The following is a 12,110-nucleotide window of genomic DNA, read 5'->3' as shown; positions in this document are numbered from 1 at the left end:
ACCATTTTATTGTCTCTATCATTTATATTATGGGTCAGATGTAATGATTTTCCAAAAACCATGTGGACAGATAACAAAAATCACCAAGTAAAAAAAAAAGCTTATCTGGGAATCATTGTGTCCAATTCTGTGTCCAATCCAAATGGTGTTGATCGTCCTTGGAAAGTTATTTGACTCAGAAAGAACAATTCCAGAAGTGTTTGGTCAGAGGAAGATGGCAGTGGAGTAGGAGGGCCCTCGGCTCCTCTTGTCCCACAAACACAACTAGATAACTATCAAATCATCCTAAATATCCCAGAAATCAACCTGAAGACAGACAGAAGAAACTCTACAACTAAAGGGAGAGAAGAGGCCATATCAAAGAAGGCAGGAAGTATGAAGATGTGGATTAAGGAAGAAACAGATCACAGATGCTGTGCATGCGAAGAAAGGTGAGAGAGGAGCACAAGGAGAACATTTCCCCAAAGACATTGGCTTGGAAAACAAGGGGCTGAATTTTGTGAGTTCTTGCAACCAGCAGGGCTTAAAATCTGGAGTCTTAAAGGTCAGCAGGCTTGGCTGGGCTAGAACCCAGAGGGCACTGCCCTGCTCTTAGAGAGAAGGCAGGCAAACAACATGGGGACAGACAGCATGGAAACAGCAATCTGAAGAACACCTGGGGCACACAGTGGGGAGATTATTCACTCTTCTTGGAGTGGAGTGCATTCCTGAGAGGCAGTGTTTGTGGAAATGCCTCTCTAGGAACAAAGAAGCTGGATGACACCATTTCCCCCCCCCACCCCGTCTATGGGAAGCAGTGCAGTGCCAACACTAGCTGCCTAACTTGCTCACACCAAGGCCCACACCCCTGTGCTCTGACGGGGCTGCCCCTCCCAATCAAGCTTGCCTCAGTCCTAGCACAGCAGCCCCTCCCCTGAACACTAGTACAAACCTCTGCTCACACCATGTCTCCTGACCAGAGAGTTCTTCAGGGCCTCAGGTCTGGTGGAGGTGGTGTCTGATCTCATTTCACAAGCAGACCAGAGCACATGTAGTTAAAACGCACCACATGCAGGCAGAGAACCAAACACTGCCCACAGCAGGCAAGAGAGCCTCTCCAGATGACTAGCCTGAAGGATAGAGCAGCCAAAACACAAGAGCAGAGCACATGTAGCACAGACCAGAGACACTCCCTGAAGTGTCAGGCACTGGGCACTACATGACTTCTTCTTCATTAGGCCATTACTTTCAGGAGCAGGAGACATAACTGGCTTTTCTAACACAGAGAAGAAGGCAGAGACTTAGACAAAATATGAAGATGTCAGAATTTATCGCAAATGAAAAAACAAGATAAGGCCATGGCCAGAGATCTAGTAAAACAGATACAAGTAACATGCCTGATGGAAAATTTAAAGCAACAATCATAAGGATACTCGTAGGACTTGAGAAAAGAATAGAGGTCATCAATGAGACCCTTCACAGAGAAAAGAGTTAAAAAAGAATCAGAGTTGAAGAGCACAATAAATGGGATTGGAAAGATGCTCGATGTAATGAACAGCAGGCTGGAAGAAGCAGAGGAATGAATTAGTGACCTAGAAGACAAAATACTGCAAAATAATGAAGCTGAACAAAAGAGAGAAAGAGAATTATGCAACACAAGAATAGGCTTAAGGAACTCAGTGACTCCATCAAACATAATAACATTCATATTATAGGAATCCCAGGAGAAGAAAGAGAAAAGGGGGAAGAAAATTTATTGGAAGAAATAATAGTGGGGCACCTGGGTGGCTCAGCCAATAAAGTGTCTGCCTTCGGCTCAGGTCATGATCCCAGAGTCCTGGGACTGAGCCCCATGTTGAGCTCCCTGCTCAGTAGGGAGCCTGCTTCTCCCTCTCCCTCTGCCCCTCCTCCCCACTTGTGCTCTCTCACTCTCAAATAAATAAATAAATAAATAATCTTAAAAAAAAAAAAAAAAGAAATAATAGCTGAAAACTTCCCTAATCTGGGGACGGAAACAGATACCCAGATCAAGGAGACACAGAGAACTCCCATCAAAATCAGCAAAAGAAGGCCAACACCAAGACGTTTGCCACTAAATTTGCAAAATATAGCAACAAAGAAACAATCTTAAAAGCAGCAAGACAAAAGAAGTCCTTAACTTACAAGGGTAAACCCATAAGGCTAGCTGGAGATTTCTCAACAGAAAAATGACAAGCCAGTAGAGAGTGGCATGATATATTCAGCATGCTGAATGGGAAAAATCTGCAGCCAAGAATATTCTGTCCAGCAAGGCTATCGTTCAGAATAGAAAGAGAGATAAAGAGTTTCCCAAACAAAAACTAAAGAAGTTCATGACCCTAAACCAGCCCTGCAAGAAATATTAAAGGGGACTCTTTGATGCAAAGAAGAGACCAAAAATGACAAAGATGAGAAAGGATCAGAGAAAATCTCCAGAAGCAGTGAAAAAACAAATAATAAAATGGCAATAAATACATATCAATAATTACTTTGAATAAATGGGCTAAACCCTCTGATCAAAACACATAGGGTGTCAGAATGGATCAAAAAAACCCGACTCATTATATGCTGCCTTCAAGAGACTCATTTTAGACCTAAAGACAACTGCAGATTGAAAATGAGGGGATGGAGAAACATTTATCATGCAAATGGATGTCAAAAGAAAGCCAGAGTAGCAATATTTATCAGACAAGCTAGACTTTAAAACAAACACTGTAGTAAGAGACAAAGAAGGATACTATATAATCATAAAGGGGACAATCCAATAAGAAGATATAACAATTGTAAATATTTATGCATCCAACATGGCAGCACGCAAATATATAAAACAATTAATAATTAATATAAAGGAATTGATAATCATACAAGAATAGTAGGGGACTTTAACACCCCACTTGTATCAATGGAAAGATTACCTAAACAGAAAATAAACAAGGAAACAATGCCTTTGAATGACACACTGGACCTGATGGACTTAGCAGATATATTCAGAACATTCCATCCTAAAATAGCAGAATACACATTATTATCAAGTGTGCATGAAGCCTTCTCCAGAACAGATCACATATTAGGTCATAAAACAGGCCTCAACAAATACAAAAAGATTGAAAGCATACCACTTTTTCTGCCCACAATGCTATGAAGCTGGAAGTCAATCATAAGAAAAAATTCTGAAAGACCACAAGTACATGGAGGTTAAACAACATCCTACTAAACAATGAATGGGTCAACCAGGAGAAGAAATTAAAAAAAAAAAAAAATACATGGAAACAAATGAAAAGGAAAAAACAACAGTCCAAAACTTTTAGGACGCAGCAAAAGTGGTCCTAAGAGAGCAGTATATAGCAATACATGCCTACTTCAAGAAGCAAGAAAAATTTCAAATAAACAACCTAACCTTACGCTTAAAGGAGCTAGAAAAAGAATGGATGACCCTCAAATCAACAAATGTCCCTGCTGTGAAGGAGCTTATAGCGCAGTAGGAGTGGGACTTCCCAAAAGGTGACCAGAATGATAAAAGTCCTAGAGTCAAGGCAGAAGAAGACCTGGAGGTTTTAGTTCAATGAAAGAGACTGAGAGGTTGTGGCACCAATTCTCCAAATAGTCAAAAGGCTGTTAGAAGAGGAGAGCAGTTCAACATCTATGCCACTCTGGGAGGCCAATTCAGATCCATTGTTGGATACTGAGTGAAGGCCTATCTTCACTAAAGAGAGGAAAAAATTCTTAATACAGGTAAAGCATAAAATTCTTTTCAAAGAAAGCACCCTTTCGGGAAGGGTGGCTACCAGAATGTCATAGAGGAGATTACCTGGACTGAACAGGAAGTTGGATCAAAGTCCCTATGAAAAGGAAAATAAAGGCAGAGCTAAGCCGAAGTAGGAAAACCAAAAGAATGAGGGGCATTTCCTATTGTCTATGTGTTTATTTAGTAATTTTTTTTTAATGACAAGGACTTTTAAAAACTTTTGGCTTGTTTTTAGACCTAGAGTTTAAACTTCTACTAAATTGGGGTGCCTGGGTGGCTCAGTCGTTAAGCGTCTGCCTTCAGCTCAGGTCATGATCCCAGGGTCCTGGGATCGAGCCCCACATCGGGCTCCATGCTCAGCGGAGAGCTTGCCTCTCCCTCTCCCACTCCCCCTGCTTGTGTTCCTGCTCTCACTATCTCTGTCTGTCAAATAAATAAATAAAATCTTAAAAAAAAAAATAAACTTCTATTAAATGGCTGAAGGAAACCACTTTCTCTAAAGCCATGCTTATACTTTCTCTGAGGATAATTTGTATCTCTGCAGGGGCGGGGGGCGGGGTGTAGAAGGAACATTGTTTTGTTTTTGCTTCTGATCTTCAACCTGAAAACACATTTATTTCTCAAAAATTACTTATAAAGTATGTGTCAGGGGCAGGACTATGAGCTAAAATGAAGAACTCAAAATCAAGGCAAGACCTAACTTTCTTGTGTGCAAGCAGTAGCAAAGGGACAAAACCTGGTAATTGCTAAGTAAGTAAAAATGCACCCAAATACTGAAGACAGGCAAAAAAAAAAAAAAAAAGTAGATATAAAACAACCGGTTGAGATAGATGAGATCCTTTTCAGCTTCAATGCTCTTTTGAGTCTATGCCAGAAGGGATATTTGAGCATCAAAGTACTGCTGTTCATGGTCTCCTAGCATGACCTGCACTCCACATGGCATGGAAAGATAAGTGGCAGATTTTCCTCCTTTATATCTTGTGTTCTCTTGTGAAAGACTGTAACATGTGATTGTCCCATTAATATCTACCTCTCCCACTAGGCTGTTATCTCCCCGAGGGCAGAGACTGGGTTTACTTTTACTCATTTCATCTCACCAATGCCTGGCATGGTACCTATTATGAAACAGGTGTTCAATAGATACTTTTTCATGGAAGAATAAAAATAAGGGGCTTTAAGAAAATAAAACCAGTCATGAAAAATGGCTTTTTCCATATGAAGTAAATAGAGTTGTCAAATTCATAAAGACAGAAAGTAGGAGGGGCTGGTGAGAGGGGAGAATGGAGAATTTAGTGTTTAATGGGTACAGAGTTTCAGTCTGGAAAGATGGAAAAGTTCTGGAGATGGATAATGGATGGTTGCACCAATGTGAATGTACTTAATGTCTTTGAACTGTACACTTAAAAATGGTTAAAATGGTAAATTTCGTGTTGTATATATTTTACCACCTATAATGATAATAATAAAGAATGGCTTTCCTAAGAAAAAAAGAGAGGTTATTCTTCGGAGGGTCCAAGAGATCGCCTAACAAGGGAGCCTCTGAGATTTAGGAATTATGCATCCCCATGGAGTGTAGACAAATAAAACAAAGCAGAATTTGCAGGTAGGAGGAGATTCCTCAGATCATGATTGGAAGACATTGATCCATTTCAACCCGCTCATTAGAGATGAAAACTAGGGCTTTCTCGCCTCTGTTTTGCAAGGTCTATCACATTTCATTCAGAGCCTGGAGGTCAGTTTACCAATTCCTTAGGCTTGGCATGGGACTGGGCCCAGGTTCAACAGACCGATGGTTTCAAGTTCTGTACTGCTCGTGCTGGTGCCCCAACCTTCACTCACTGTAGTTTTTCTCAGATTGTCTGTCTGAAGGAGTTTGAGACCTGGAAAAAGCAAACGCAGTGACTAACCCAAAGCTTTGGCTTTTCTGTTCTGAAGGCACAGGTTGCAGGTGTTTGGGCCATCAGTGGAACAGGAGAGGGTCAGCGTCCCCCGCACCTGAAGCAGCCGCCCTGTGACAGAGAGGGTGCTGTCCAAGGCCGGCTCCTGCCTGCAGACATACTTTCAGGAGAAGAATATGAATGTGTCTCACCTGATGACATCTCCTTGCCTCCACTCTCGGGAAGCCCCGATTCCCCCCTTGCCCTGGCTGCCATGGACGTGGAGCAGCATGCCAGCCCTGCCCTCAGCCTTCACACGAGCAGCTACAGGATGCAGACTGGGGCCAGCAGTGCAGGGGAGGCCCAGGAATCGGGCATTCCACCACCTGCTGCTTTGGCTGATGCTTACAGTGATAACAGAGAAACATTTTCAAGTCATTTTGAGAGGCCGTACCCCCAGTTCAAAGCTGAGCTCCCATTAACCTCCCGAGGATTTCTGGAAAAAAGTACTGCCTTCTGCAAAATCAGTGCTAAACATCCAGAGAGCATGCCGAGTGAAGTGCATGAGAGAGCTTCACAGCAGCACCCTCAGGCTCAGGGAAGTTTGCTAGAAACACGGGAGAAAGTGCATGTTGATAATAACATCACTAAAACCCGAGACAGGCTGCATGCTTCCCAGGATGCATTCTCAGGCCTTGGGCTTCGATCAGGCCCCAGCCGGGCCTATCAGAGGCAAACAGTCCCCCAAGAGGAGATTAAATGTACATCAGCAAAGAACACGGTGGTCAGCCTCACTGGCCAGGCTCCTAATTTCTCCAGGCTCCTGTCTAATGTAACTGTCATGGAAGGTTCTCCAGTGACTTTGGAAGTTGAAGTAACAGGATTTCCAGAGCCTACACTGACATGGTGGGTAGCTTATAATGACAAGTCATAAACACATTGAATGACTGAGCAAATCATTCTGTGTGCACTAACTTAAAGGTGTAGGGATAGCTGATTAATATTCTGCAACACTGCAACTCTGCATGATTCAACCTCACACCAACCCCCAACTCTCCCTGTAGGCACAGCATGTCTAATACCCAGAAGAACCAAAAGGAACCACATAAAATAATAACTTAACCAACTCCAAAAGCACTGCAACTTAGCTGTGCTCTTTTGTGGAGTTTTTTGTTTTGTTTTATTTTTGCCATTAGTTTAACATTCCACATTTCTGAAGATTGTGGGTTGAAATTGTTTCCTATTGCTTATTTCCACATAAGCATGACATTTCTTAGCTTAATATCCCATATTCGATTAATAAACATAAGAATTTAGGTTTTCCCCTTTTCTTTCATTTAGCCATTTCATCTTTTCCCTCTTCCTAACAGAGTCACACATCACTTTTGTAATATTTGTTTGTTTCACTAAGATTTCTTTCTAGAAATTTCTTCAGTGTGAAAGATGGAATAAAAATATTTCTTTCACAGTTGCTCCCAGTGACAGGTAATAAACCCATTTTTGAAAGGTGGTGTAATAACTGAGCTGTGAACAATAGGATTTCCTTCTGGAGATATCATTATTTTTTAGCGTATTTGTTTTAATAGAAAGTAAACTGCAGAATACAGGTTTTGAATCACTGTTGTTTTAAAAGTAGTTCTCACTTTCTCACTACATGGGTGACTTCTAAACATTTAGAAATTTTTTATCTGTAAGTATATTTATCTGAGGACAAAGTTACAAATTTGTGAGACTGAATTCATACTCATAAACTAAGATAAGTAAAACAGCATTTACTTATCATAGTATTTCAGTAGACATTACATTAACAGTTTCAACTATTATGCGTGCCCACTGATGATACTTGAAGTGTGAGTTGGTTATCTAAAGAATCTATGAGAAAACTCTGGTCTCTCAGATGATGAAAAGAGACTACACTTGTGATACAGTGCAGCCATTCATGCTTTTGTCTTATTGTTTTTAAAATTGCATGTTTTTTTAATAGATCAGGAATTTCATATTTATGAATTTAAAAAAATATTTAATTCATTATTAAATATCAGTTCATCCCAAAGAAAAATGTTGTCTGCAGTGTTTCTTGGTTTTGTCCACACAACAAATAACTTGGTTAGCATTTATTGTTGAAGAATTATCATAATATTGTGAAAAAATACCTTGCTTTTGGATTTACAATGGTTTTGCTCAATTAGCAGCCAGCAAGCTCTTGGAAATAAACATTCTTAGGACACTCATAAAAATGCAAAATTACCACATAGGCAATGGGAACAGAAAATGATTCAGGTTTGTCACCGCTTCTTAGGTGAAGGAACATGGGTATAAATAAACAAGAATCTAGAATATACAAAATAAATTGCTTTCTAAAAAGAGGCAGCTAAGCACTCGTGTTCATAGGAAACTTCTAGAAACATGTCATTAACAGTAATAATCCAATTATATAAATGCCTTTTATAATTATAAATCATTTTCTTCTAATGAAATTAATTCATAAAAATGAACTCATTTCGCCAGGAAATGTTGTATAAGTACCTTCCTCTAAAACAGCATGTTTTTATTCTCACATGGATCTTGTGGGGTGAATATGATGGAGTGGATGAGTCTCACTCCAATATAGATTCTCAGAACTCACAGGCTGCTATTCCATAGCAGCTGAAAGAATGACACAAGCCAAATAGAGGGGTGCCATTTCACACTCTCGGTAATTGTTGCCATAAGCAAATGGTGGCCCTCTGTGACCAGGTGGTTTGGGTTTTTCTTGTGTTTTGTTGTTGTTGTTGTTTGTTTGTTTTAGAGAAAGAGAGAGAGAGGTAGGGGGTGGGGAGGGACAGAGGGAGAGGGAGAAAGAGAATCTTAAGCAGGCTCCAAGCCCAGTGCGGAGCCCCACGGGGGGCTCAATCTCACGACCCTGAGACCGTGACTCGAGCCGAAATCAAGAGTCAGATACTCAACTGACTGACACAGCCAGGCATCCTGTTTGGGTTTTTTTTTTTTAAAGAATAGCTGGATATCTGAATTTTCACATGCAATATTCCAGCTGTTAAATGTTGTCCAAAAATTCAATTTTTTGAAAAATATGGTCTGACCTGATCAAGCACTTCTCAGGCCACAAGTCTCCAACCTCTATTTCAAGGATGGATGAAAGCCCCATTGGAATCTGTGGTAGCTGCAAAGTTCCTGCTAATACTAGAGAGAGAGAGTACTGCAATGGTAATGGGCTTGTTTGCAATGGTTTTTAGAGATTAGAAATGATGTGAATATACAGTGATCCTGACTTTAAAACTGACTCTCTGCTTCAGGTACAAGAAGGGCCAGAAATTGTCTGCAGATGGGCACTTAGAGGTTTTACACAAGGAGACAAGACATTCGGTGTTCATTCCGAAGGTATGTGAGGCAGACGCAGGCCTCTATGTGGCTCGGGCCCAAAACTCTAGTGGCATTCTCTCTTCCAATGTCATCCTCCACGTGACAGGTAACCACAGGCCGCCAATCACAAGAATAAACTGGGTAATGCTGTGTGTCATCTACATTAGTGTGTCCCTAATGTACTGGGTACTCACACAGTAACTGTGGGGTTGGCACTCTTGGACGTCATTCTCACGAGTCTAAAGAACAACCCCATGGTTGTTTCTTTTCCTGCATCTCTTACATTTGCCTGCCTCTCTCCACCAAGTGTACCCACATTCTAGTCAGGTTGTTTGTTTGGCTAATACCAAACTCAGCGAAATAATCACATTTTCTCTAGTGTTTTAGTATATTTGAGGAGCTTGGTAAATTCTTAGCAGTGGATAAGCATACATTTTTGTATTGTAGAAAGAGATGTATTCAATATAAAGCCCAGTAAAATTACACAATGTTTATTCCATCCTCACTTAAGAGCATGTATATCAAGGCTCACATCAGCAGAGAGGTGTGAGTTAAATTTCAAATCCAGTTGTTTGATAATTTATTTTTAATTGTACTCATAAACATCTCCGTAGACTAACAGGAGAAATATTGAAGTGAAGCTATAATTTACCTTATCACATCTGCTGTCCTTTCGTTGCATTTCATGTCTTGATCTCATTTATCGAAATACATTTTATGTAGTTTCAACCTAGACTACCTTCCTAAGTCTGAGGCGGCCACTGTATATAGTCATTCCTTGTTGATCTCACGGGTTTCACCACGGTGAATAGATGTGCTGTCAACTTCAGATGGAGTTTCAAACTTCCATCAGCTGCACCTGTCATAGAGCAAAATGGAGCACAGGCTGCAGATGGACCAACATAATTCCTGTCATGTCACGGTCACATTTTGGGCAGCCACATACATACGATGGCAACCTGTTCCTCCTGAATCTTCTCTTGATTCTGCTGCTGACCATTTTTTGCAGCCTGTGGTAAAGACATCTCAATGCCTTAGTTTCCCATTTGGAAAATGGGTTCATCGTCTACCTCTCGGGTGATTGAGAGTTTTCTTTTCGTGTCTTGTAAAGATTTAGAAAATGGAAAGCGTTCTATGAAGGCTGAAGGTAATTATATTGTTTGATGTGACTTATTGTCACACTGCCTTCTGCCCACTATTCTCATTCAGATGATGTTTCTTTAGAATATTAAAGGAGTGGTATTAGTCTGTGATTTCCAACCTTTCCCACGTGGGAAGGTGATGTATATATGAAATGGAACTTAAATTCCTTTCTGATTTCTTAAGATTACATCTTTTTCAAAGACTTGAAATTAAACTTAGGAAGATGCATTTAGTATGATCTAGGGGAAAAAGTATGTAATAAGACAACGTAAAGTGAATTCTGTCCTTTTCTTCTAATTATCACTGTAATATTGAAGAATTTTCTATGCATTTCTGAAATATATTATTCAGAAAAGAGGACCTTTTTTGGTTCCCTCTAAAAGTAAACATGAATGAGAGAAGCATTTGTTTTTAAATTTTAAACATAGTCTTGTCATGGTAGAGCAAAATCTTTAGTTGAAAGAATAATTTATAATAGATTTCTGATGAAGGGAAGGAATTAATTATATTGCTGTAAGACTATCTACAATAATAAAAATACTTAAAAGTAATATATTCAAATAATGTATAGAATTTGCGTAAACTGTAGTCTTTTAGGGTTCTGAAAACACTCTATTACATTTTGTTGAATTAATGAGTCTGGGAATACCAGAAAAAAAAAGTAATATATTCAAGTTAATATTAAAAAGCTACTGAATGTTATTTGAAGATATGAAATGTGTGGTTGAGTAAAGTTGACCTATTTTTTTCTGTGCATCAATTTACTTAAACAATTAAATCTCTTAATTTTCTTCCAAATTTTGACAGAAACCGATTAAAAGCTTATATATAACGTCCTAGGGAACTCATAGTCTCTTAAGTCTCCTATCCATTTTGTCCACTTTCACATATTTTACATATCTTGCCTAACTGCTATTCCCATGTTGAAGCTAAATAGTAAAATCTAGTCATGTCCAAAGAGGGCAGGCAGGAGCAGGTAAGAAATTCTTGTCTGACCCTCTGTCTCTTTCTTGTTAATTTAGTAAGATCTTCTTTCCCATTTTGTCATCTTGGTTGAATTTGTGGCTAGAGGTTGTTAGGGCATGGGACTTGCTTGTTTGCTTTACATGTTGCATGCCAGTTAAAGGCTAATGGGGAGCATTAGTGGGCAGCAGGGTGGGATATATATATATCCATCCATCCATGGTGTGTGACTAAATAAGGTATAAACCCCAGATGTATTTGATACATATATCAAATATAATATGTATTTGACATATATTAAATATATGTATATACACATATATGCACACACACATAGAGCTCAAATATTGGGAAAAAGGATTATGCTGATATTCTAGATATAGTTCAGCTAGCTATCTGTGTATCAATCTGTCTGTCCAACCATTCATCCATCTATCCATCCATCCATCCATCCATCCATCCATCTGGTCATCTATCCATCCATACATCTATTTACATACCTATCTACCTACATATTCTTTTGTGCTATCAATTGACTATCTAGTAATTCCCATAGCAGTGAAGAATAATTAGCTATTCAGTTATTCTTCCAGTTATATTTTAATTTCAAAGACTTAAGTGTGATTTTCCTTTTTCTAGGATTTCTGTCTTGATCAAAAAAGTTTCCTTATGAAAGTATGAACTAAAATTATTGATTAAAAATGAAAAACCTAAGCAAATGATGTTTCTTTTTAAAGATATATATATATATATAGTATATATATATACTATATATATATAATGGGTATATAATAGTATATATATATATATACTATTTATACCCATTTTCTCCTAGAGAAAATTCCGGACAGTTAGTAATATCAAAACACTTCTCAACAAGAAAATGTAAATGACAAGGAAGATTAAAAAGAACATGTACTTGACACCTTGAAGGAACGCAACACAAAATGTGTTTTGAGCTTCCTAAAAGGCAAAATTATTGAGCTTTCCAGTTCTGATTTTCTAATAATAAGTGTATAAACATT

At 39.0% G+C, this 12,110-nt stretch overlaps 1 protein-coding gene across 1 annotated transcript in view; it reads left to right on the top strand.

Moving 5' to 3' along the window:
- CCDC141 (coiled-coil domain containing 141) overlaps nucleotides 1–9,180 on the top strand; it is a 182,679-nt gene extending 173,499 nt beyond the window's left edge. Inside the window, exons 23-24 of the mRNA XM_021703177.1 lie at nucleotides 5,684–6,525; nucleotides 8,913–9,180. Coding sequence (XP_021558852.1) covers nucleotides 5,684–6,525; nucleotides 8,913–9,180 — 1,110 coding nt within the window. The remainder of the gene's footprint in view (nucleotides 1–5,683; nucleotides 6,526–8,912) is intronic.
- The last annotated feature ends 2,930 nt before the right edge of the window (nucleotides 9,181–12,110 follow it).

Source organism: Neomonachus schauinslandi, chromosome 3 (genome assembly GCF_002201575.2).
Source record: "Neomonachus schauinslandi chromosome 3, ASM220157v2, whole genome shotgun sequence".
NCBI lineage: Eukaryota > Metazoa > Chordata > Mammalia > Carnivora > Phocidae > Neomonachus > Neomonachus schauinslandi.
This window is presented reverse-complemented; position numbering and strand designations above follow the sequence as displayed.